Below are 27,579 nucleotides of genomic sequence, written 5' to 3' on the forward strand. Positions count from 1 at the left end.
TTATCTTCCCAATTATATATTTCATTTTTGCCAAATCAATATCCAGGGTGTACATTTTATGATTATGCAATTATGTTTCACAGCTGAGTATAAACATTTCATATATTGGTTATATTTCCTTTTCTCATACAACTTTTTTGTTCTCCCTAAAAGTAATAATTGTCTTCTATTTGCTTCGTTTTCTGTGTTATCACTAATCGAAACCCACCAAACTATTCAACAGCAGTGGCAGTCCCCCTCAGGACACTCACACGGTCCTCAGAGGCAGCCCTCCCGAAGCCTGGAGCCCTCCTGCTCCAGCCTCCCCGTAGACTCACTGCCTAGCTGTCAACTTGGAAGTTCCCTCCACCGCCATTATGAGGGTTCCCTTTATCTCATCTGAGATGGATGCCTGTTTCCTCGATCCCATGTCTTGATTTTCCTTGGTTTACACCCTCATGTAGGTAGGATGCAGCCAGAAGATTTCTGAGAAAGGCCAAGGGGGTGGTACATTTTTTGAGACTTCAGTGCCCAAAAATATGTTTATTCTACCCTCATTCTTAATAGTTTGGCTGGTAGAGTAGATATTATTTATTTTTGGTGCTACCCAGGATCTTTTGGTCACCTTTCCCTTGACAAACGTCCCACATCTTGAGTCTCACTTTTCCAAGGTAAAATCTAGAATGTGCTCTTCGGCTGGTGGGGTTAGGGAAGGAGCTGTGTAACCTAAACTCTTCCCAGGACACACACCCGTGAAACTTCAGTTGAGAAGTCAGCAACATGAGAGAGTAGCTATTTTGTTTTGTTTTGTTTTGTTTTGTTTTGTTTTGTTTTGTTTTTTGGTAAATTGTGGAAACAGGGACATCTGCTCTGGAGGGGAGGGATGGCTCAATAGCAGAGCCATTAATGAGCTCATCATTCCTGCCAGCTGTGGTGCTGTGGTGTCTGGACCAGGTGTGCTAGTGGAGAGATTTTCGCAGATGCAGCCCCCACAAGAGTCATTGGGTGTGGATCCTGGCAATATGGCGTGTAAGCCTGCATTCTCTTGCTCACCAGAAAAGTCCATAAACAAACCAATGTAAGGACAGCAAACTTCTTATCTGCTTAAATTAACTAATATAGATTCTGCTGCTTACAATTAAGACTACTGATATGGCTGGGTATAGAATTGTAGTTTGGAAATCATTTTCCCTCAGAATTTGCAAAGCATTGTTCCATGGTCTCCTGGTTACAATGTTTCTGTTGAGAAGTCTGATACCATTCTTGTTCTTAAGGTTCTGGATATGACTTATTTTTCCTCTCTGAAGGCATTGAGGCTATTTTTTCAATCCCTAATACTTTGTGAAATATCTATTCGAAATGACATGGTGTGGGTTGCATTCATTGGGCTGCCACACACAGTTGTACATGTTGTGCACTGCACCACCCCCTAGATGGGAAGTACTATTCCCAACTTAATCCATAGACACAACCTATATGGCTGTCCCTGATGACACTGTGGACATCCTGTGGGACCTTACGGTCAAGAGACTACTATCCTTGAGTTCTAGGAATTCATTTGTATAATCTTCTTCTCAACCATTGTCTTCATGCTCTCTCTCTAATACCTATTAGTCAAATATTGGGCTTCACAGATTAGTCTCCGCATTTTCTTATTTGGTCTTTATTATTCATTCCATGTCTCCTTATTCCACTTTCTGAGAGATTTCCTCTACTTTATCTTCCAAATTTCTACTGAATATTTAACTTCGGCTATGCTATTTTTAATTTATAAGAGTTCTTTTTAAAAATAGCAGCTCTCTGTTCTCCCGGATCCAAGATCTTGTCTTATTTCTCGGAAGATATCAATTAGGGATTTAGTCACTTTTTTTCTCCTTTTAGATTTTCTCCTTCATTCACCACATTCGGTTGCCTTTCTCTTTCCTTCTCACTTACTGTTTCTTTTTCATTTATTGTAATCTCACTTTTATTTTAGAGGTGATAAATGGCGCTGATATTTCCAAGAGAAAAGCTGTTTGGAATGTGTGCGCAGGGTGGCTCCCAAGGGTGGTGTATTTCTAAATGACCTGGCCCACCTGTTTTCCTGAGGATCCCAACTGAGAGTCTCTGGAGGTCTTTGCTCTGGTCTGGTCTATTCTCCCGGAAAGCAATCTGCCTACGGTTGGGTGTGGCAGGTGGGGAGAGGTGTCAGCCTGGCCAGCCAGGACCCTCAGATCTGAGTATAGGCAGGGGCTGCGCTGTGTCTCTACGTTCACTTTAGTGTCACCTGCTCTGTCACCAGCAGAGGTGACCAGTGCCTCTCGCTTTTGCTCTCTGGGATTCTGCAGAGCGGTGCTGTTTCTGGACTTCCCCCCCCCCCCCTCCGCCCGAGTCTGGTAAGGTTTTTGGCTCTCAGATCTGCTAAATTATTTACCACCCCTCTTTCCAGTGTCCACATTTTCATTTTATTATTGTCATCTCTTTTTCCAGGTTCTTCGTCCTTGTGAGATTACGATTTTCCCCCCATCAATTTCCCGAAGTATTTTGAGAGGGAAAGGTGGAAAGTATGTTGAAAATGCCATGTTTAAAAACCTAATATTCCCTCTCTACTTTGAAAACCTTAGGTAAGGCTAAATGTATGCCAGGCGCCCACCTCTCCTCTCCCTCATGTACGGGAAACAACAGCATAGTAGCTACTACGTGGGGTTATCCAAAGAAGTAAGCGAGAGAAGCAGGAAAACACTGAATTTAACCAGGATAATTGTGCAAACAATGGGGACCAAGCGATGCATAGCAAACAGCACGCGCCAAAGCCCAGAGGAAAGGAAAATTCTTCCCTGCGGTCCTGGGGCCGGCAGCATCACCATCACCTGGAAACAGGTCGGAAATTCAAATGCTCTGTCCCCACCCCAGACTGAAAAACACAAAAACTCTGGACATGGCTCTGAAATCTGTCCTTGAACAAAAAATCCAGATGATTCTGATGCCCACTGCAGTTCAGGACGCACTGATCTGGAGACAAGGAAACGGACTCCCTTTCACGGGAGGTGCGATCCACCTGCACTCACTGGATAGGTCTCGTGTACTAGAAGAATGAGGCCAGCGTTTAAACAAAAGCAGAGGTTTGCGAGATGAAAGCCAGAGAAGAGACAGACTTGTACAGGGAAGACCTCATTCCAGGCCCCGAGCACCTGGGCTTGCCGCCGCGTGGCTTCAGCTCTGTGAGCGCCACCAGGATCCTGCTGAGTAACGTAGGCCAATACGGCCCCCCTCCCTTCGTTTGTTTTTCTGAAGCCAGTTGGAATCGAGTGTCTGGCATTTGCAATCCAAAGAATCCTGACTAACACCAACCCCTTCCTTTTAAGAAGCAGAATGAACCTGACCTTCCCGGGTGGACCGTTTAGGGGGCCATAGGAGATGTGGCAAAGGGCAGCCAGCTAGTAGAGCCTGCCAACGGGCTCTGGCGCTGACAGGTGTCACAACGCTCTGAATCCCGTGTTTCCTCTGCTTACATATTATGGACAAATACGGACATATTTACACACGCGAGAATCAAATTGAGTCAATTTATGTTGTCTTGGTATTTCAAGATTTGGGGAGCACCTCCATATTCATCCTGTTCATAACATTCATGATTTTATGAATTTTCATCAGACTCCTTATTCTTCCTCCTATCTCGCTTGATCTTTCTCAACGTCACAGAGCACTTGCTCAGTTATGGAGTGAGACTCGTAAGATCTGCCTGTAATTCAAGGGTCCCTAAACCTAGCTGAGCATCAAAATCACCTGAGATTTCTAAACCCGTAATAATCCCCGTGCCCCACTCCAGACGCGCCACACCTCTCTGAGCCATATTCTGCATGCACGCGCGCGCACACACACACACACACACAAATACAGCAAAGATGTAATATATATACATATACCTACATATAGAAATACACACACCTACATATACAAATATTATAATAAAGATATATAAATACAGACACGTACATCCATCTCTTGGTGAAACTGATGATCCCCCTCTATGTGGCTTTGCATTGCCCTGAAAATTATGTTTTCTTAATACCAAGAATTTCATGGTCTGCTTCCTTAGCAATGGAACAGTGAAATTTGAAGCATGAATATTTATTTTCTATGAGAGTTATGAAACTGAACAAAGCTAATTTTTCATAGAGAATCATTGTAACTGAAGCTGTCCTCCACTCTACAAAGTATCCACAAAATAGGTCACGTGGGCAACATGGTCTAACCTAGAAAGAGCAAATATCTGTCATGTGGGTTGTCACTTTCTTCTACTCTCATGAACTGTGGACTCTCCCCTACCGAGCCTGAGTGTGGCCTTTTCTCAACACAGGTCCCCTGGCAGCCACTACCAGTCCGTTGGGGAAAATACATGCTGTCACCTCCAACCTTCTGGTTTAAAGGAAAGAGGCCTGGGTCCTAGTCCCAACACTGCCACTGGCCATGAAAAACAACTTCTCTTTTTTGACTTCATCTTTTTTAGAACCGAGATTATCCCTCTTTTTCTTCCCTTGCAAAAGGTGGGGAGGATAAAATGAGATTTGCAAATCTGGGAAATTCAAAATTGTGCCCCCCATATGTAAGTTCAGATTTGGTGGGTGAGAAATTATACTAACGAGGATGCAAGCAAAGCAGGATGTTATGTCGAAGGAAAGAATCCCACAGTCCTTTTTTTTTTTTTAAGATTTTATTTATTTGAGAGAGAGAGAGAGAGCACAAGCAGGAGGAGGAGCAGAGGGAGAGGGGGAAGCAGGCTCCCCACTGACCAGGGAGCCCCATGTGGGGCTCGATCCCAGGACCCTGAGCTCATGACCTGAGCCGAAGGCAGACGCTTAACTGACTGAGCCACCCAGGCTCCCCAAGAATCCCACAATTCTTTTTTTTTTTTTTTAAGATTTTATTTACTTATTTGACAGAGAGAGAGAGACAGCCAGCGAGAGAGGGAACACAAGCAGGGAACACAAGCAGGGGGATCACGCCCTGAGCCGAAGGCAGACGCTTAAATGCTGTGCCACCCAGGCGCCCCCATTTTGAGGATTCTTATTAACCTTAAGAAAGTGAATAAGAGTTAGAGAGTTATACAGAAGGTAATTCTCATCTTTTGTTTTTACAGATTTTATTTATTTGAGAGACAGAGAGAGAGAGAGAGAGCATGAACAGAGGGAGGAGCAGAGGGAGAGGGAGAAGCTGACTCCCCGCGGAGCAGAGAGCCGGGTGCTGGCCTCGGTCATGACCTCAGCCGAAGTCAGACACTTAACTGACGGAGCCACCCAGGCACCCCTGGTTAGCCTCATCTTTAAATGACACTTATATGGAGCCCGTAGCCCTCTAAGTACCCAGCGGTGGTAGGGTTTTTTTCCCTTTTTATGGGATGAGGTGAGCTTTAGAGATTTTCTTTTAAAGACTGAGTAAATTAGTAAAATCAATAAATTAGTAAAACTTAGTAAAGACCACCTTATTTTAGGCACAGGAGACCCCATACAACTTTTCTAAAAGAAAACCAAGCAGGACAGTGTAAATAAAAAATAATTGGAAAATGGAGAAAGGGAGAGAAGTAAAACCAGCAACATCTGAAAGAAGCAAGATCTATAAAAACATAACCGGAAAAAGTTTCATATTGTTCTTTCTGAAGAAAAGCAGGGCTTGCGTCGAAGGCCAGATTTTCAAGATATTTCTATATACTAAGAAACAGTTAAGAACGGAAAGGAAATAGAAAAATAGCAGCCTTCTCAAACCGTGGAAGGCTTTGCACATGTATATATTTAACCTGTGGCAAGAAACCCTAAATTGTGGCAAAGATTAATCCTACTTTTGGATCTTCGTAATGTGAAACAATTTCAGGCATATTTTATTCCTTTATTCCCAGATACCTCCATGTTATCATTTTCTTCTGAGAGCTATTTTCACCCTCAACCCATTCCTGACGAGTAAAGATTTGGAGAAGATTGCTATTTTCCTGCCAAAAATCCATTTACCCTTCTTCCTGGGAACAGTCTGGATGATATTCCCCAGTTAGATAAGGCCATCTGACAAAATTCGGGCCAAGAGACGAGAGCAGAAGCGAAGCGTGCCACCTCGGGTGTGTGTGCTCATTCTATGAGCTACGGGGCAGGCGGGGTGGTGGCCCGGCTTCGATCTCGCACACAGTGACAGTGTCGGGGGAAGTGTGTCTTCTTGCCAGCCTGGACTGCTCCCTTTGGAACAGTCAAGTGTAAGAGAAATCAACTTCTGTTACAAGCTTAGCTTCACTATTAAAATCACACTCTCTATTCCTGTAGGTTCCTGTTGCTTTCTAAACCAGTCTAGCCATCTCTCTGCAAATTGCCACAATTCTGAGCAGCACTGACTTCTGCCAACAGCCACCATCAATAATGTGGCAAGGTAATGAAAAATCTGTCAGAGGAAACGACTTTATATTGAAAAGTTTAACACACATCTTCAACCTCTCTTCTAATTCCGTCCTAGAATTCTGTAGAATTAGCAGTGATTGAGGTTTCTGTTTCAGGTGCCTACTGTTTATTGAGATAGGAGTGTTGTTTAGATTTTAAGTAAAAATCTGTTAAGTCCCCCTAGGTCTGGCACTTTTCGGCAAGATGACAGAGAGACAGTCAAGTGACAGCTAAGAATTTCTTCACGGTGTTCTCCCTCTTCATTCCTATTGCATCACCAGGACAGGTCAAATTTCACTGTAAGAAACAAAAGGTGTGAATGTCTCCTATTGGTCATTAGAACTGAAGGCTTTATTTGAGTTTATTCTACAAACTGGCTGCACAGGTGTTACGCGACCCATTGGTATAAATTTCCTTCACAATTACCTACTTTGCCCAGCACCCGTTTGTACCTTGAGAAGCTAGGAAATACAACCACAGAGCCTGCATTTACCCAGTGGAGACACAGCACACATTCATTACAGGTGTATACGGGAGAGGGGGTTCAACAGACAGTAGTCACGTTTGTACTAGACCCATCTGTGTGTCCTGTAATTGGGAGTCTTCGATAAAGAACTAATACGGGGGGGGGGGGGGCGCCTGGGTAGCGCAGTCGTTAAGCGTCTGCCTTCGGCTCAGGGCGTGATCCTGGCGTTCGGGGGTCGAGTCCCACATCAGGCTCCTCCGCTGGGAGCCTGCTTCTTCCTCTCCCACTTCCCCCTTCTGTGTTCCCTCTCTCGCTGGCTATCTCTCTGTCACATAAAAAAAAAAAAAAATCTTTAAAAAAAAAAAAAGAACTAATACGGGAATGACTTCATAATTAGCACATCTTGGTGAACCAGAAAACCAAACAGGAAGACACTGGCAGGTACCTACTAAAAAGGATTACATAGGGCAGAGAGGAAGCAAAGTATTCACCAGGCAATGACAAATCGACGCAATTTTGAGAACTCAGCTAACCTCAAGTTGGCTTGTTTTGTTTTGATGTGCCACCGCATACGTTCAGAGGTCCCTTAATTGGACGAATTCAGCATTTCCAGGATACCACCACAGAATGCAAAAAAGACAAACAAAGCAAGCAAAAAAAAGCTCTCTGGTTGACCAAAAACTAAAGCTTGAGCCCGTTACTCATAGCAGAGCATCCTTGTTGCAAATTGGAAACCCATTTCCCACTATCTTTGAGTCAATTCTGCCAAGCACGCTTGTTGGTGTGTTTAAGTCAATGGTGGACTGGAGGAAGGAGACAGGAAAAGTATAAAACACAAAGGTAACAGCACTCTGAGGTCCTTTTAGGTACAAAGGGACCGTCACCTCAGCCATCTGCCAGGGCTCCCGGGCCATCCACCCATGCCATCGCGAAAGCCCTCCGTCATGAAAGAAGGAAGATTGAACTGTATTCAGTTATTTTACAAAGGCAAATCAGTGCACCACAGATTACTTCTTAAAGAATTTTATCAAAAGCGGTTTTGTTTTATGTTTTACACATAAATGGGCTGTTCAATTAGAAAATTGAAAAACCAGTTGTGAAAACCAGACTAGCTAGGGTTTTATCTGATGACAGTGAACTCTCTCTCCGACCTCTACTCATAGGGTAATTGCCGCTGACCTAATTTACAGTATGAGGAAATAACTCTGCTCCTTTTCCCCCAATAGATCTGTTTGGATCTGATCCGTGTGACTTGCCCGGGCCCCACTGACCAATGGCGTAAGCCTGCAGCCCGTGCTGTTGAACGCAACAATCCTAAAGCATGCTTGAAATCGGTCCAGCATTTCCTTCCCAAGCAGTCTATAGAAAGGAAACATCGCAGAACCAGGAATTGCTGTGGACTGGACTTGAGGTGGGTGTAACCCGTAAAGCAAGTCAGAGCAAGTCCCTTCAGACAAGGCAACACTTTCACAGTCGCTTCAGGTTAATGGAAGTTCTGTTTTTAAATAATTTTTCTTAGTTTCATTCTCAACATTTTTGGAAGATGACACAAAGATGGCATCAAATTCTGCTTTTTGGGTTTCAAAATCTATTTTTTCCATTACAGACTTCAGTACTTAACTTTCTATAATACGACTTCTCTTTAAAATGCTCAGAATTACATTGTCAGTGGTAATTCCCAGTATTGTCAACTCCAATCATTTCTATTTAATTTCACATCAACCAAATAAGTATTTCCCAAAGCTTACGCTTCCCTTCAATTCATTCTTTCATTCAACAAATATTTACTGAGTGTTTACTCCTTTAGTTACTGGGTTGGAACCGAGGGATTCAACAGGGAACATAATATACAGTCCATGTCTATTGCACTTAGTACATTCAGGGAGTGAAACTGAAATAACTGCCATCGTTTCTTGGTGCCTCTTTGAAATGGTTATAGACACTCCAGGAAATGTCAAAAATAGTAATAAGGTCTGGACTAAAGATTTCATGTGACAAGTAAGTGTTAAGTGTGAACACGTTACACATTTGAAATATACACTTGAATTGAACCAGTATGTTTACCTGCATATTAAATTGTCAGATGTCCGAAGGTTTAAATCCATGTTTATTCTGTAACGCTTTTCCTCCATATGAGCACACTGAATACCATGGTAAAATTTTAAGAGTTCAACTTTCTCACCTTAGGGAAAACACATAAAATAAGTTTTAATGAAGTAGTGAGATTAATTCAAGATCCATTTTTTTAATACGAAAGTTATGAAGAAAACACTGCAATGTAAGGACTATTTACCCATGCTGAGGCGAACCAATTCTGATGTTCAAGGAATCATACAGCATCTTGTCTCCTCTATAGAATGTGGTATTTGAAGAAAGGCTTTGTGCCTAATGAAAATTTTAGCATATAAAAGCATATGGACTACAAGTTCAGAAAAATATAAAGAATCACATGTAAAAAAAAAAAAGAATCATGTACATGTCCTTGTGGCACTTATCAATAGGTTACTGCTTAGTCCAATTAAACATGGAAATGAGTACATTTTCTTATCTTACAGAAATACAAGTGGAAAACGAACCAAAGGTTCAAGAAATTAGGTTTTTGCCAAAATGTTGAAGTCCTATGCCCTTTAATTTTTAAAATGAAACAGTAATTTAGAAAATCACACTAACAGTGATTTGTATCAGTTTTCATCCATGGACCACTTTAGTAAAATTTTCAAGTTAATAGTATGATTTTCACACTGATTTACCTGAAACCACAGTTGGAGTTAGAGATTTTATCCTCCTCCCTCCGACTTGATGGGGAAGAGAATAAACTCTAAAGCAACCGCAGCTCACAGCCATCAAGTGTTTCCTTCATACAGTTTGGAGCCTCTTAGCAGCTATAAAGAGTATCTGAAGGAATACACTGTTTAATAAAATCTGTTTGCTGGAAGGAAATTAAGAGTCAACCACATTTCCACCTCTTCAGCTGCTCGTTTTCAGTGATCCAGGACTGCAGCTGCTAATACACAGAACTGGTAGGGCCGTAAGAGAACACACACGGAGCCCCAGGGAGTGGCCAATACCGCATTTCTTCTTCAAAAAACCAAGCCATAGAGGACGGGAAAGACATGAACAACCCTTTTAGGCAAGACAACTAAAAAAACATGCTGCCATGCAATACCACCTTAGGATTCATTGAACTTTTTTTAAACAAATCGCCCTTGAGGTTGTAAATCGAGGACTTGGGATTCTAATTCAAAAATGAAACAGAACCCAGAAGAATTTGTTTCTTCAAATTCTATTTGTGTAAGTTTTAAGCATACCCTAATTTTATACATGTCTAAATTCAGGGGAGAAGAGGGAAAGAAGCATATTTAGACAGGTAATTCGAATGAAATAATTTCTTTCCCAGGTTAACCGGTAAAGCCATGAAGCAAACCTCTTTTTACCCAAAAAAACCAGAGATGCATGATTAGCTAACATTTAAAAGAAATTCATTAGTTAACGTTTAAAGGAAATTGTCCCGATAACCATTGGCATTCTTCCAAAAATGTGGTTAAGCAATGAACTCAAGCTCAAATGTGTCTATAACCATGAAATATAAACATATGAACTATCAACTGTAAAATAAAACATCCGAACTAGCTGTTTTTTTTTCCTACACTAAACAACATACCCACATTATGGGTGTACTTATCCACTAAATCCAGTAACATATCTCAAAATTAAGAGATTCCTGTGGTCTCAAGATGCCAGACTGGATAAAAATTAGAACACTGGTTTTGGTTACTCTCTGAAACATTTAAATCTGTGCTGAGAGTAAGTGAAACAGAAAACTATGATGCTTAAACGCTGTGCTGGTTAACACAATACTTGCACTTCCCTGTTTATTAGCCGGCAGGTACCTCTGTAGTTTTAAACAGGAATTCTAACTAGAAATAATGAGAGCAATGCCCTGAGTTACTCCATCTTTAAATTGTATTTTACTTACCCTTTGAAATTACTAATGATTATCCTACCCTGTTCATGTGAGAACTTAAGAAGTCTCTCTCATAATTTCATGACATCTTTACACATGACAAAAAATTGTATACACGTAAGAGACGCTCCTACAAGTGTCACTTCTTAATTGAAAAACCATCTTGGCCAAAAAGACGTTGTAAAAGTAAAATTACGCATTTTATTCATTCATTCCATCAGCTGAGAATCGCTCTATTGTACAAATACAGTATTGTACAAAAAAATCACAAAATGTTACAAAATAAAAAAAGTACAAACTGCAGTACTTAATAAATATGACTAGAAGTAGTTAAAGTGGAAATGAGATAGATTTTAGGTTGAGAACATTGTTTGACCCAGCAAACCATACAAGATCTGTTTACAGACATTTTTATTTGTACATAATACAGGGCAATCCTATTTTGCCTTTTGAAAGAATTTAAAAGGAATAAAATATTAAGACAGTATTCTCCTGCTATAAAACAACGGCCCAGGTTGATTCAAGGCATTTATGCTAGTAGTTTTTTAAATCTCTTAGTTGAATCCAAGAAGCTATAATGAAGCAGGAGGCTTATCTTGTCACAAAGTTAAAATGCTTTTATAACAAAATGACAAATATAAATAAAAACAATTCAGAGCACCAGGCAATCTACTCTAAAGGCCAACCAAAGTACAGAATAGTCATCACTCTGCCATCAGCAAACATCAGACTTTCATTCAAGTAAGACTGGTACTATCCGTTAAAGAAAATTCTTCCCCCAACCTTCCCTTAAGTATTTCTCTTTAAAAGGTTGACCATTTCTAGAAAAATAATGATTTCCAAAACAAATCTGTTTTTCATTAAAATGGAATGGGCCAATCATCTGGTAACACAAATGCATCAATAGCCATTTGAAATAATTATCTAAGAATCATAAAATTCAAATTGAACAACATAAAATAACTACTAAATCACAAACTCTGTTCAAAGTAATAAACTTCATATAAAGCACTTCTCTGGATTTATGCTGGAAAGCTGTTTGTCAAAATGGAACACGTCATAGATGAAGGTACACCAATTTTTAAAAATGTTGTGCAAAAATACATTTTTATAGAAAACAGATCACCGGGAATGAACAAATTTACACTGTGAGAAACTAGAGCTTGCAAATGAAGAAGTGCCAACTTTATACAGCAAATTATAAATAGCAGTAGGATCACCCAAAGCCATCATGAAACCATTTAGGTGCCCAGCAACCTTCAGCTCTGAGGAGAAAACATTCAAAAAAATGATTAAGGCATTACACCTACGGCAAATCTACTAGGAAGTTTAAAAGTGCTATTACCCTGATTAGAGTTCATAATTCTCCCAACACAAATTATGTATGCAATTCTCCCAGGGTGTAGTTTTCAGACACTTCAAGAGCATGCATTTTGTTCAATATACATTTTGGACAGGGATATGGCCATGGATTTGGCAAGTTCTTCATCGCGTTTTCTTTGCACTTGAGTCTGTTTGCACCAATTGTCATACTCTGGGTTGGGATAGGAGTGATCAAACACCGCATCATAATGTCCATTACTGAGCCAACTGAGCCAAATACTAGGCCTTAGGGAATCCTCTGGGCCCAAATAGTGAATCATGGTAGACACCGTGGGGCTCTCCAACCTCCCTCCAGTAGTTAAATGTATATTCACATTCAACATCTGCCCCATGGCCAGCAATTCCGGGTACCCGGCCCACGCCCCGTCTTGAGCAGCAGCGATGATGAACTCCCCCACGTCGCCCTCAATCAGGGGGCTAAAGTGGTCGAGATGATCGGCGATGTAATGCACCGTCTGTTCCCTCAGCTCCCGGTGCAAGCTCTGGTCTCCGTACACTGTCTTGCTGACCGCTCGGTAGAGGCAGTTGCCGTCGGGAATGATGTGAAATCGGTACTTATTCCTCTGTCGCAGGTACTTGTCCTGCCTCTCCACCTCCGCCAGGTACAGGGCCAGTTTCTCGTCTCTGGGATCCGACCTGGAGACGATCACCGCCTCGGCCGCGACGCTCGGAGCCGCCTCGCCGCTCCGCGCGGGAGGCGCCACCGCCTCGGGGTCGGGCCGCCGTGCCTCGTCCGCTCCGGGAGGGTCGCTGCGGTCGCCCGGCCTCTCCCAGCCCCGGAGGCTCCTCTCCGCCGGGTGCTCCTCGCCCCACGGCCCGGGGCTAGGCTCCGGGCTCCCCGGGGGCGGCGCGGGGCCTCGGTGTTTGGCGGCGGCCAGGGCCTGGCGGTGCTCGCTCAGTCGGAAGTTTCTGTCGGGACCCTCTCGGGCCGCGTCCAGGCCCGCGGGCTCGGGGCAGTCGGGCCTCAGGAGCTCCTCCAGGAGCCAGGCCGAGGAGCCCCGGCGCGGTGGGACCGGGGCGCCAGGCGCCGGGGCCAGCAGGAGGCAGCGGCTGCGCTGGGCGGCGGGTGCCGCGGCGCCGGGCTCGGGCCCGTGCAGCAGGAGCCGGTCGGCGCCCAGGGCCCGCACGGTGATCTGCGCCGTGGACGTGTAGTGCGGCGGCAGCGGCGGCTTGCAGGACCCGCCGGGAGGGCCCGCGGCGGCCGAGGCGGGGGCGGCGGCCCCGGACACCATCTCGAAGCAGGAGGAGAAGGCGGGCATCTTGGCGGCGGGGGCGGCTGCGGCTTCTCGGGGCTCGGCGGCCGCGGCAGGCTGGCACTCACCGGTCTCGGGCTCCGGCTCGCCGCTGGCGGGTCCCGGGGGCTGCAGAGAGACCTTGAAGGGGGCGGCGGCTGCGGCGGCGGCGGGGGGAGCGGGGGCGGCGGCCGTGGGACCCGGTCCCCCGGCTGGGTAGTGGGTGCAGACGCTGCTGTAGAGCTGCATGTCCCTGCCCGCCGCTCCGGCCCCTTATAGGCGCGGCGAGCCCGGGTGAAGGGGACACACCCTCCGGGCCCGGCGGAGGGGGCCGGCCGGGCGCGATGACCCAGTGCCCCTAGAATAGAAATGACCGAAGGGCCACTGGCCTCCGGCGCGTCAAGAGCCGCAAATAGTGCCCGGGTCCCCGCCAAATTCCTGCTGCGCCACAACGCGCGATGGGGGCGGGGAGGGGACGCGCTCGACCCCGGCCGGCGCGATCGGCCCGCAGACCCGGGGCGCCGCGCCCGCTGCCGCTGCTCCGGCCGCGGCGGCCGCTGGGGACTCTCGGAGAAAGCCGCCCGCCTAGCTGGAGCGCGTCCCGCCGGCGAGGAGCAGTGCAGGGCGCGCGGAGGGGCCGGGAGGCGGGGCCGCGGTTGTTTACCTCAGGCCGCGCGGCCGCGTCACGTGGGCCCGTTGGAATGTGCGGCTCGTCGCAGCGCCCCATTCAACAGCGCGGGCTCGCCCCGCCCCCCGACCCGCGCCCCGCCCCGTTCGACGGACGTCACGGGCGTGGCCCGCGGCGCTGGGGGCGGGCACGCGGGTGGGGCGCGGGCGGGAGAGCGCAGAGGCGCGGGCGGGAGAGCGCTGCGGCGCGGCGGCTTGCGCGGGCAAAGCGTTCCTGGCAGCTGTGGGTGAGGAGGCGGAGGCAGCCGGGCGCTCCCCGCTCCTCAGCCGCGGGTTTCGGCGCTGCGCCATGCTGCGCTGCTGCTGCGGATGGTGGCGGGATGGGCGCTGCCTGGGGAAGCTACGCTGCTTTGACAGCGTGCGTTCATTAGGCGGCTTCCGGGCTCGGTATGGAAGACGGAGCAATGCCTTAAAACCTGCATGCCCTCTGCAGGGCCCTGGCACCACTGCCGTCTTTTGATTCAGGTCTTTGGATTAAAATATTAAAGTAGCGTGACTCCTCGCGTCCTCCCCGGGACCTTGCTACCCTACTCAACCGAAAGCAACTTTTCTGCACCCCTATGCCATGTCGACTGGCAAATGCATGACTTGGGTGAAGGAAGCCCTTCAAACAGCCTTTCGAAATACCAACTGCCTAACACCTCGGGTCTTTGGAAGATGGGTGCGGCTGCTAACCATACGTCGGAATCCGGTGATGTACACCGAGGCCGAGTAGAATATTGAAGAGTTTTGCCCAGTTGTGTTAGTTGTACCCTCTCCGTAAAGAAAAGCCAAAGTAGTCATGTGATCAACCATGTACTGACTTTATAGTAGCTGGCAGCTCTTGCTGTATTCTGAGCTTTGATCACGTGCAAGTAACAGGCATTGAACCAGGAAGCTATCCCACAGTTTTAAGAAAGGGGGAAATAGCTGTAGGCTATGGTGTACGTTCCCCTCCCCAAACCTTCCGTTGACATGTAAATTCCTTGAATGAAAATACTTTGTCCTGTTTGCTGTTCTGGTGACATCCCCTAGCCCGGTACCTGGCGTAGAGTTAGAGCTAATATTTACTGAATGAAGTAATTAACGGAGAAGGAGTTCTCAAGGTTTTTCAGTTTGGAGAAACCAGTATTAGGATCCCGGTCTCCTGACGCTGGCCAGGGCTTTTAATTGGCCGTGGCGGAGGTGGGGCATAGGTGACTGGCAGGACCCAGCGTTCAGCCTTTTGATTAGGTCATTCCAACCTGTTCCGTAAATCAACTCAGGAGGAAATAAAAACTTATGGTGACTACCCAGTTGGGGATCTGGTAGCCCCCATAGCTAACTAGAAAAGGGAGATTACCTAGATTTCATCACCGCTTTTGAGGGGTATCTGTTGCTTCGTGTCTTAAACGCTTCACACTGAGCTCTACCTTTAGCCTTCCAGTAGCTGGTGTTCTGAAACAGGAGACAAGACAATTAATAAGATAAATCTCAAATAATATTTACTCACTACCCATTATGTGCCTAGCAGAGCCAGCATAACAGGAGCCTGGAGGGAGATAAGGAAACTTCAGCTTAAATCCTAAAGCAGGATGCATTTTAACAGGTTGGGGTGAACACAGGAAAAATGTACCAAATTAGGAACAGACAGATATAAACAAACATATGAAAATACAAAATTTTAACATACATGAAGGCTCTTTTTCCCCCCATTTTCATATCGTGGGTTTGGGGGGAGGATGTGGTGGGCTGTGCAAGACCGCATATTCACTATGGAAAACTTGTCCACTCTACATCTCAATCTGGAAAGCCTTCCCTGAGGGAAATGATACTTCAGGAAACTCAAAGCAGGAATGATTGCCAGCCTTGGAAATGGGAGCTGTTTTCTGCCCTAGGGAGTCCAAAGAAGGCAACTCCTTGCAAGTGATTGCAGAGAGATTAGGGTAAAGAGAAGGGCAAATCCAGTTCCTTTTGATACTCCTTCTGAAAAGAATCCTAATGATTCCATCCTGGAAAATCATCTGTCTAGCATATTTTGGTGCTGTGAAGAAAATTGGCAGAAGTTTAGGAAAACAGGATTCTAAACCCATATTACAGTTATCGAATAGACAGGAGAAACAGGAAATTTTAGCAACTATCAACCAAAGGATAGCAACAAGACAAGCAATAAGGGGCTTCATGCTCAGTGAGGAGTCTGCTTGAAATTCTCCCTCTCCCCCCATCTCTTCCTCTGCATGCTCGCTCTCTAAAGTAAATAAATACGTAGATAAATAAAATCTTAAAAAAGGAAAAACTTACTACAAAGCTATAGACATCAAGCCCATGTTGTACTGGCATAAAGATAAACATCGAGATCAGTGGAATAGGGTCTGGAAATAAATCCATATGTTATAGTCAATTGACTCTGCAGGGTCCCAAGACAATCCAATGGGAGAAAGTCTTTTCAACAGATGGTGCTGGGACAGCTGGATATCTGCACACAAAACAATAAAGCTGGACCCTTACCACACAACATATATAAAGGTTAACTCAAAATAAATGAAACGTAAGAGCTCAAACTATCAAATCCTTAGATGAATTTGGGAAATCTCAGTGCCCGTGGATCAGGCAGTGATTTGTTAGAAATGACACCAAAAGCACAAATGACAAAAGAAAAAATAAATTGGACTTCAGCAAAACTAAAAGCTTTGTGCTTCAGAGGACACCACAGAGAAAGTGAAAAGAGCAACTGAAGAATGAGAGACTATATTTACAGATCATGTATCCAACAAGGCACTTTTAATATATGTAAACAATATATAAAGAAGTCTTAGAATTCAGTAATTAAAAGATAACCCGCTTCTTTAAATAGTCAAATAATTTGAATAGACATTTCTCCAAAAAGATATTCAGACAGCATAGAAAACAAAAATAACCCAAATCATTAGCCATTAGGGAAACACAAATCAAAACCCACAGTGAGATATGCTTCACACCCACGAGGATGGCTCTAATAAAAATCAGACAACAGCAAGTGTTGACAAAAATGTGGAGGAAACAGAACCCTTACACATTGCTTGTGGGATTTTATAAAGTGCAGACGCTTTGTAAAACAACAGTTCCTCAAAAGGTTACACATAGAATTATCACATGATCCAGCAATTCTACTCCTAAATACATAACCAAGAGAAATGAAGGCCTATGTCCACACAAAAACTTCTAAGTCAACTCTGTCATGGTAGCATTAAGGACCCAGTATCCATCGACTGATGAATAGATAAACAAAATGTGGTATATCCACAGTGAAATATTCAACCAGAAAAAGAATGATACACTGATACATGGTACGCCATTGGTGAACCTTGAAAACATTCTAAGTGAAAGAAGCCAGCCTTGAAAGGCCATATGTGTCACCTAATTCCATTTATATGAAATATCCAGAATAGGCAAATCCATAGAGATAGAAAATAGATTAGCTGTTGCCAAGGACTAAGGAGAAGGGCGAATTGGAGAGACTAGGGAGTGGATTTTTTTCTTGGAGTATTGAAAATGCTTCAACTTTGATTATGGTGTTGGTTGCACAGCTCTGGGAATATATTAAAAAACACTGAGTGGAACATTTTAAAAGGGTGAATTTTATAGTCTGTGAATTACATCTAAATAAAGCTGTTTTTAAAAAGCCTACTATGAGTCACACATTTTATATACCTTCGTGCTTTTTCTGACAAATTCATGGTACTTGTAGGCAGCTTAAATGTCATTGTTAAGATGCTATCAAGGAGTTGAAGCTTCCTGAAATCAAATTATTTAGGGCCAGGTGAAAGGATATTTGAAAAGCTGGGCTATTTGAATGTATAATTTTGTTTTTGTCTTGAACTTTTTGTGTAATCATCATGGTATAAAAAATAATTTTACATTCTGTTCAACAAACAGTTATGGAGAACTAATACGCACAAGGCGTGTGGGAATATGTCCCAACTTAACCCTATATAGAAACAACCAAATTTAAACTATGTAGCATGTTGTGGGAAAAGATTCTGAGAAGTGCCTGAGACATAGAAGGTTCTCAATAAATATTTTTAAAATATTGTCAAGGAAAAATGGAACTTAAGCAACAAAGGCAAGCATCTTGGGAAGTATTGTGTGGGTTGGCACGTATTCATTCTATTATATTGACAACTTAAAGTGAACAAATAAATAAATAAAGGACACCCCAGCATGCAAACACCTCAGTGTCCTCTCCCCACCACATTTACCGCTACTGACATGCCACTGGCTGGAAGCGAAATTTCCAGGCAGCAGTGAAAGCTCCTGTTAATTATTTACACCTTGTAGCTCTTCAGAAATCGTATTTATTAGTATCACTGAAAATCCCATTATCGAATGATCTCTTAACTCCAGGAAATCTAAATTAATTTAGAATAACTAGATCAAGTAATCAGTAGATTTTTGCTTTCTATAGGAAAAAAGAAAAAGGACAAGGAATGGAGAGAAGGCTGGGAAGTATGTGTAATCATTTCCTAAGCTTTGGCATGGAGAAAGGGCAGACCCTTTTGATAAATAGTCCGACAGTTCCCCTAGTGACTAGCAATATGGCTCGGGTCCCTACTCAAGCAATGGCATTTTTCTTGTGGGTTCAAAGGCCTACTGAGAGAACAGAAGGAAAGCCAGGCCTGGTATTCACAGGGAGGTTCAGATGACATAATCTGAACAGAATAATCCGCTCCCACACACAGCTTTGAATCAGTCCAGCACAAAGGGGAGGAGCTCAAACACCTCAGGTTTTTCCTGAACTCTGATCATCAGATCTGGTATTATATTAGCAAAGGAGTGGTTAGACCAGAAATACCTTGTTCTGTGCTCTGTTACCTGCTTCTGATCGCCTTAACCAATATGGTGAGCAGGTCTACTAATAATAACTAGGCCTGCTAGTTGAAGAGGGAGAAATGAAAATATAAGATATGGCTCCTAATATGGTTTGGATATTTGTGTTCCCCGGAAATTCCTATGTTGAAATCCTAACATCCTAACCTGCCAAGATGGTGGTGTTAGGAGGTGGGGACTTGGGGAAGAATTTAAGAATTTAAGTCACAAGGGTGGAGCCCTCATGAATGCGATTAGTGCCTTACAAAAGAGGGTCCAGAGGTCCCTGGCCCCCCCCCCACCATGTGAGGACACAATGAGAGGCTTGTGACCTGGAAGGAGGCTGTCACCAGATGTGACCATGGTGACACCCTGATCTCAGACTTCCAGCCTCCAGAACTGTGAGAAATAATCTTTTTTTTTTTACCTCATCCCCTTTTTTAACCTGCGCCCCCCTTTTTTAACCCCACCCATGAGAAATAAATTTCTGTTGTTTACAAACTATCCCAGCTAGTCTATGGTATTTTGTTATAAAAGCCAGGACGGATTAAGACAGCCCCTGTCTATAAAGGGTGTAACATAAAGCAGCACAAACAAGACATTACACACAGGCCCGCACTCGGACACACACACACACACACACACACACACACACACACACAATAACAATGCACTAAGTGCTGTAATCTGTTGCCAAGGGTGGTTCTAACATTACTCAGTCATCTGGTTGTATGCCCACACTTTAAATATCCACAATCTTCATTGTTTACATAGTTAAATATCCGTAAATAAGTGAACATGATAGAAATATGGCTCACGGGCTCACCCCTCCTAGGGACCAATGGGGAGTAAGGAGACACCTTCACTCTCCTCCCTGCCTCTATATAGGTTGAAGGCCAGGCTGGGAGACACACCCTTATTGACTAAGAGGTCAACTGTGAAAATGCCCAGCCGTTGTAGGACTATATAGCCAAAACTTAAGAAAAGGAAAAGATGGAAGATAAACATTAAGCTACTTCGAAAGTGCTTTCTAAAAAAAGTGTTATAAAAGGGGCGCCTGGTGCCTCAGTCGGTTAAGCATCTGCCTTCAGCTTGGGTCATGATCCCAGGGACCTGAGATCGAGCCCTTGTTCTGCGGGGAGCCTCCCTCTCCGTCTGCCCCTCTCCCAGCTCCTTTTCTCTCTCTCTCAAATGAATAAATAAAAATATTTAAAAAAAGAAAAAGAAAAAATATTGTATTTATTTATTTGAAAGAGAGAGAGAGTGCACACACACAAGTGGGGGGAGAAGCGGAGGGACAAGCAGACTCCCTGCTGAGCAGGGAGCCTGATGCGGGGCTCATTCCTAGGACCCTGAGACCATGACCTGATCAAAAGTCAGACACTTAACCGACTGAGCCACCGAGGCACCCCTATTCCTTCTTTTAAATGTTGATTATAACCCCAAATTCATTTCATGGCCCACCAATGGTGGTGACTTGGAATTTGAAAACAATTATGGCCTCAGTTTTACTCTGGTTAATGATTGTATTTACAGTGTATTCTGACCCTTTTACCTAGATACATTTGCTGAGCAGATGGAATCATTGAAGAACAATGTAATTTTTCATTGAGTGAACTAACCTATAATTTATGTTCCAGCACACTTTTAAGAGTGAAAGGGGTTCCTCTTAATAGTTATTCTAGTCATCAGGGATAAACCAAAAGTGTCCCAGACAAAGTAATAGGTGGGGTCGCCCTATCAATAGCCGACAGAAGAGAAAATAGTTATTTTCACATTTTCCCCTATTTTCTCCTACAGCACCCATTTCTCTGTCATACCCACAACAATCAAGGATCACTGATGTTTGGCGTATGAGTCTTATATAGAATAAGGAGCTCTGGTTTCTATTCTCAACTTCAAAACTAAATGATTGGCTTTGAACAAACCTTTATATCTCCCTGTCTCTTGATTATTTCATGTATAAAATGAGGGTTTAATGATCTCTACGATTCCCTTCAACCTTAAATATTTTAAAAAATATTTATTTATTTATTTGACACAGAGAGAGAGAGCGCAAGCAGGGGGAGCAGCAGGCAGAGGGAAAGGGAGAAGCAGGCTTCCTGCCAAGCAGGTAGCCCAATGTGGGGCTCGATCCCAGGACCCTGGGATCATGACCCGAACTGAAGGCAGATGCTTAACCGACTAAGCCACCCAGACACCATCATTCTTAAAATTAAATGACTTTGGGGCGCCTGGCTGGCTCAGTCAGAAGAGCATGTGAGTCTTGATCTTGGGGTGGTGAGTTCCAGCCCAACGCTGGGTGTAGAGATTACAAAAAAAAAAAAAAAAAAAAAAAACCACTTTAAAAGAAATGAGATGACTTTATGCCACAGGAACCAATATGAAAACAGTCTTAAAAAGCTTACAGTATAAATTCGGTAACTAAGTCGTGTAATATCCTAGCCTTCCCCCCAGATAGTGTTTCTTACAATGTTTCAAAATAAATACCTAAATAAGAATTGCTGGGCTGGGCTCAAAGAATTAACAGCCAAATATGTAACAGAATTGGAGGCCTCAAGGGTGTCCCTTCTTTTATCCACCCAGTCGCAATTCCAAAAAAAAAAAAAAAAAAAAGACAAGATGATTAGGTTAAAATAAGTTTCTTAGATGAAGCACAGAAAAACATGTAGAAGGAAACAGAGTCTGGGATTGAAGAAAACCATGCTGAGAAATTAAATGAGAGGTTAACAACATTATCGATGTCACCATTTTATTAAGAGTAGATCCTATTTAAAATCTTGGTTGCAACACTGTGTGTCAACGATCATTTAAAAAAATAAGAAAATAAATAATAAAATAAAACCATGGTAGCTGAATAAGTTAATCCTCATAATTTTATTCAAATTAAATGAAACACAGCACATACGGTTGTAAGAGTTACTGACTACAGAGGGCATTGGTCACGTTTGTCACTGCCCAACATCTTTTGAAACATCCTTTTCATCTGTAAGAGCCCTTCCTCTCCCATGAGAGGACTGGATTCATTCTCCCAGCTCCCATGAAGTGAGGTCCGGGATTTGACCGAGGCTGCAGCCATCAAACACACCACAGGTCCAGGACTTCAATTCAGAAGAGAGTGACAGGAACAAGCAGGTGCACAGGGGAAAGCATCTCTTGCCAGGGTCGCCGGCATCATCTCTGCAAGCGTGGCGACGGTGTGAGTGCTGGCTGGGCAATGGAGGCCTCCCCCAGAGCGGCCCCTGTTAAAATGTGGACTGGTTCCAGCCCCCTCTGACTTGCCTGGGGGAGTCTCTGAACCGCCTGACGTTATGCCACGTATTCAAAGCTACTTAGAGTAAACGCTGTTGTACCACTAAGAACACGGAGGGTACCATAGCTAGAGTCTGTTTGGTCTAGCCAAGTTTTACTAAGGAGGTAAGAGATGAGTTATGTCCTAAAGGACAGGAGTTCCGGGATGAGAACACGAAGACCCTCTTCTGGACAAGGAATACAGCTGGGGCGGGAAAATAATAAGGCTGGTTCCGGGAAAGTCGATGCAGAGCTGATAGGAGACTCTGAAACCTAAGATGACATATGTGTTACGATTCGGAGAGCAAAAGGTAGGCATTGTGGAGATTTCCTTCCATGTGAAGTGATTAGAGCTGATGTTAGCAGCAGAGACATGCACAGTTTCACGATTAAGTTTATACACTTCACTTCAGTGGTCTCAATAGCATCATTCCATTAGACTTCCAGAAAGATGCATCTAGAAGAAAACTCAAAAGAAGAAACAGCAGGGGCGCCTGGGTGGCACAGCGGTTAAGCGCTTGCCTTCGGCTCAGGGCGTGATCCCGGCGTTATGGGATCGAGCCCCACATCAGGCTCCTCCGCTAGGAGCCTGCTTCTTCCTCTCCCACTCCCCCTGCTTGTGTTCCCTCTCTCGCTGGCTGTCTCTATCTCTGTCAAATAAATAAATAAAATCCTAAAAAAAAATCCTAAAGAAATTTAATATTATGAACAGCTGATTGCAATTGCATTACTATCATCTATCAGTAGAGAACTACCTGGCACTCTGCTTGTCCTGACGAAAGAATTGTAGTGATTCACCCAGGAAAATGCGCAACAAATACAACGGAAGATTTGAGGAAAGAAGCGCATGCTTATCCCCCCAAAATATAAAGATTAATAGTATATTAGTGATCTATTTCTATGTAATAAATGAGCCCAAAACATAATAGTTTAAAGCATCAGTACACATTTATTATCTCTTACAGTGTAGATAGAACCTAAATGCTTGGCTTAGTAGTTCATAAAATCAGAGTCAAGTGATGGTGGAGGCAAGTTCAGGAAGACTTGCCTGGGGCTAGAGGATGTTTCCAAGCTGGCTCACTTACACGAGTTGCTGGCTTTTTTACATGGCTTCTCCCAAAAGGCTTCTCATGTCCTTATGGCATGGTGGCTCTCGCCCCCCAGGGCAAGGAATAAAAAAAGGAGCTAAGCAAAAGCTTTGCATGGCCTTTATGACCTAGCCTTGATGTCACACACCATTATCTCCACCGTAATCTGTGAATCACATGGGTCAGTTCTGACTCAATGTGAAAATAGACTATGCAGGAGAGTGAATACCGTGAGGTGAGGATTGTTGGGGGCCATCTTGGAGACAGCATATTATAGTTTATACCTAAAACTACCGTATTATGCCTAAAGCTTCTCCTTTAGGTAATAAGAGATGAAAGATATCTTAAGACTGGCATTTTGAAACTGTTCGGGAGAGTGAAGAAAGAACTATAAAGAAAGGGTTTCAGGAACCTAGGACCTGGATAGAAGAGAAAGGAGCCTGGTCCCCGGTGGAGCCTAGTTCCTTGGGATATATTTTGGAAAGTAGAATGTGGGGGAGAAAGAGCTGAACTCCTGGTGATGTGGGATTTGTACCAGACTCTTCCTCAGAGCTTAGATCCCAAAGGGATCCTTCATATTTCCTAGAGAAGCTTCCTTTAGGTCATTAAACTCATTTCATCAAAACACAAAGGGATCCTGGGGCTCAAGGAAGAAACTATTTAATAGTAAAACCTGTGAACTAGTAAAAGTAGTAAACCAGTCAACCCATCCCTTAGTAAACTTCATGGACATGGCACAGGATGAAGAACAGTAACTGGATTGGCACCACACGACTATTCTTACGCCAGGTCTGCATTGTTACCTAGCTGGGCGCTCGTAAGCATGGATCCCATGAACACTATCAGGCCACCATTGCATGAAGACAGGTAGGGGAGGACCTAAATACTGTTGAGCATTCCAACATGTGCTGGCCACCAGGCTAGGGGTTTTCTACACACTGATTGTTTAATACAATTCTTTGCATTTCACAAAGGTGAAATTAAGGGTCAGGGTCTATGAATTGTTCCCTGATATCCATCTTTTCCTTCTTCCTTTTAATACGGGAACCTGCATGGTTTCAGCTAGGCACAAGATGGCCAACTAGAGACTACAATTCTCAACTCCCCTGCAGCTAGGTAATAGCCAAGCGACCCCATAGCAGTCAATGGAATGTAACTTGTAGGTCACACCTTTTGAAGGAGTGCCTTCCACTGACCTATATTTCCCCCATTTCCAGCAGGTGGGAACATAGACGGGGAGCTGAGTCAGCTTCCACCATGGAGATACGACCGCAACTTTACGGCCCAGCAGAACCCAAGTTCTCAGACGACCGCGTGAAGCTGCCTATCATCCTGGACTGCCTGCCATCTTGGACTTCGAAGTGAGAGAGAAATAAAGTAGTATATTTTACTTAAGCCGCTGTTATCTCGATCTCTATGAAAGCCATTAAATCAGTATTCCTACCCAACACGTGAACTTGTCAGAGATCATCCAGCAACAAGAGACGGATCTGAGACATTTTCGCTTTCAAACTTCTGCTCTAACAGGAAGGTGTCCTTGTTAAGGAGAATGTTACTTCTTTTAAGTAATCTCTACACCCAACATGGGGCTCGAACTCATGACCCTGAGATCAAGAGTCGCATCCTCTACCAACTGAGCCAGCCAGGCACCCCGGGAGAATGTTGCTTTTCCTCTCGATGCCCTTAGGTATTCTAAGAGCTCAATAGATACTTGAAGATGGGAGAGTCCATTCGGACAATTTTATGTCCTTATTTAGAAGAACCAAAACTATGTGCCCTTCAATGTTGAGCACAGTCTATCTCCATTATGATGAATGTTACACTTTTTAGAATTTGGGCTCTGCTCACATTCTGTTTTGGGGTTCTGACTCATTTTTCTTTGGAACAGAAGTCTATTTGAAGGATGTTAAATTTACTGATTGTTTTCAAATGCGGTGTTCTCTGAGCACATTTTTTCTGTTGCTTCTACAGATGCCTACCGTCTTGCCATCTTTATATACCTCTTCCTAGTCCTACTAAAAATAAGAACATATGCAGCTAATATTAAGCCAATACCTAATGGTGTGATCATCCTAATAAAATATTGAAATAGTTCCATATTCCTTGGTAAACAGCCAACACCGTATGACCTCTGAGGTTTCCCAGGGGGTCTCGCATCTATGGTCCCTCCTTCAGCACCTCTAGATATCCCAGCACCCAGAAACCAACAGGGAGCCTCCAGCTCTGTGGCCTGAGTCCTTTCGGGTTAATTGGTGCTTGTGTCCTTTTGGTTACTAAGTACTTTTAATGGCACTTCTGGAAGGATGTCCAGCCCATGGCTTGCGAAGTAACTTTATGATAATTTCTAAAGCCCTTTGTTTCAACAATGCCTTTGAGAAACCTATCAGTATAAAGATACTCTTCTGCTGATAGTTTTATGTCTTCTCAAAGACTTTATATTTCCATAATTCAAGGTGTACATTTGTAACATTCTTCCAAGGCCTTCCCACCAAATCCCCACTTACCCTTCTAGGCACACACACACACACACACACACACACACACACAGTCATTAAGCTAACACAAAACGGCACTATGGGGAAATACATTAAACATAATCCAAACTTACTCAAAACTACTCAGTAGTTTAACCACTTTACCCAAATAATTCCATGTTCTCAAAATGAAAAGTATTCTGTTTGTTTACACTGTCTGATGAAAGTCTCTAAAGCTGGGGTCTACACATCACGTAAAGCCTTGCTTGCACCGGTAATCATGGAACAAAGCCCTATTTAAATAAAGTCAAATGTTTCCCCTTTCCACTTTCTGACAATTATAGCATCAGGCATATAACTTTTATTGTCAGCTACAGTAATTGTACTTTTAAGATGTATTAGAAAGTGTTTGATATAAAACATTTAGCACAGTGTCTGACATGTGATCAACACAATAAATATTAGTGATGAGGATGAGGATGATGATATCTCTAAACTGCCAATCTCATCCTGTTATCCTCTCCTGCTTAAGATCCTCTGTGCCGGGGCGCCTGGGTGGCACAGCGGTTAAGCATCTGCCTTCGGCTCAGGACGTGATCCCGACGTTCTGGGATCGAGCGCCACGTCAGGCTCTTCCGCTGGGAGCCTGCTTCTTCCTCTCCCACTCCCCCTGCTTGTGTTCCCTCTCTCGCTGGCTGTCTCTATCTCTGTCAAATAAATAAATAAAATCTTAAAAAAAAAAAAAAAAGATCCTCTGTGCCTCCCCATTGCTTTTCTCAACACAGATTAGTGGGGCTGGTGGTCAGGCTCTTCTTGACATTCTTTTCAACCCTCATCTCTCAAAACTCATGCTCTGTTTCCCCTTTACCTTCTAATCACAGGAAACTTCAGTAAGTCCCCTAACCGGACCCTGTCTCTCTAATCAGTAGGCTTTGCCATGTACTGCTCCCTTTGCTCAAACACTTCACCTGGGTAACTCTCGTTCATCCATAAGGTCTCAATTTAGATGATGCTTCTCCCTTGCACGTGCAGGATACGTGGCTCTCGTCGATACTTTCATGGCAGCCTGAACCGCACCACACTGGCATACTGGTTACTCGCCCATTTCCGAGATCACAGGCTTTGCGGACATCAGGAAAATATCGGTCCCTTTTCCCTGTTGCGTCTCTATTCAGGCTGTGCATTAATACTGCAGTTGTTGAATAAGTCAGTGTTTACAGAGGGATATGTGCTTCTCCCATAATGACAATAAACCCTTCCACTTTGAGGAAGTGCACATATAACTAAAAAGAATGAAAACAAAGCAGAAATCTGTATTACATTCAATTACCATGTGTAAATATATAAATATGCCTCTGACGTTTTAGACGGCCACCCATCCTTTCATTTCATGGCCTGTAAAATGGGGCAAGAATATTTACTCAATTGAATGGAACTGTGAGGACTGTGGAGCAAAGTTGATTAAAGATACTGTATATTATAAATTATTAATTTTTAGTAGTAAGCTAATAGACATCTTGTATACATTTTACATTCTTTCTCCTTAAACACGTCTTCGATACATACTTTTGAGATTAATAAAATGCCCAGCATAGACTGAGTTATATTTCAAAAATATAATCTATATTTAATTTACCTCTTTCCTTGATCTCATGATTATAGTATTCTTAATTAATTTTGCTGTATGGTATTTTTAAAATCCAAGCAACCTGTAATCAAATCTATCTTGTCACAAGATAGAGACAAATATTCCCATGTACCTTTAGAACTGAAAGGGGCAGATGAGTCTTAAACCTTCAAATAAGTACAAAGAACTA

General features: G+C 43.7%; 1 protein-coding gene across 1 annotated transcript; it reads right to left on the bottom strand.

Moving 5' to 3' along the window:
* Positions 1 to 10,978: 10,978 nt before the first annotated feature.
* On the bottom strand, positions 10,979 to 14,015 carry OTUD1 (OTU deubiquitinase 1). The gene has a single exon (XM_048219497.2). It carries the CDS (start codon positions 13,666 to 13,668, stop codon positions 12,223 to 12,225), a length of 1,446 nt encoding a protein of 481 aa, XP_048075454.1. The 5' UTR covers positions 13,669 to 14,015; the 3' UTR covers positions 10,979 to 12,222.
* Between the last annotated feature and the right edge of the window lie 13,564 nt (positions 14,016 to 27,579).

Source organism: Ursus arctos, unplaced genomic scaffold (genome assembly GCF_023065955.2).
Source record: "Ursus arctos isolate Adak ecotype North America unplaced genomic scaffold, UrsArc2.0 scaffold_30, whole genome shotgun sequence".
NCBI classification, from domain to species: domain Eukaryota; kingdom Metazoa; phylum Chordata; class Mammalia; order Carnivora; family Ursidae; genus Ursus; species Ursus arctos.

Coding starts and splice junctions, on each gene's coding strand:
- OTUD1 (XM_048219497.2), bottom strand. CDS start 13,668: ATGCAGCTCTACAGCAGCGTCTGCACCCACTACCCAGCCGGGGGACCG.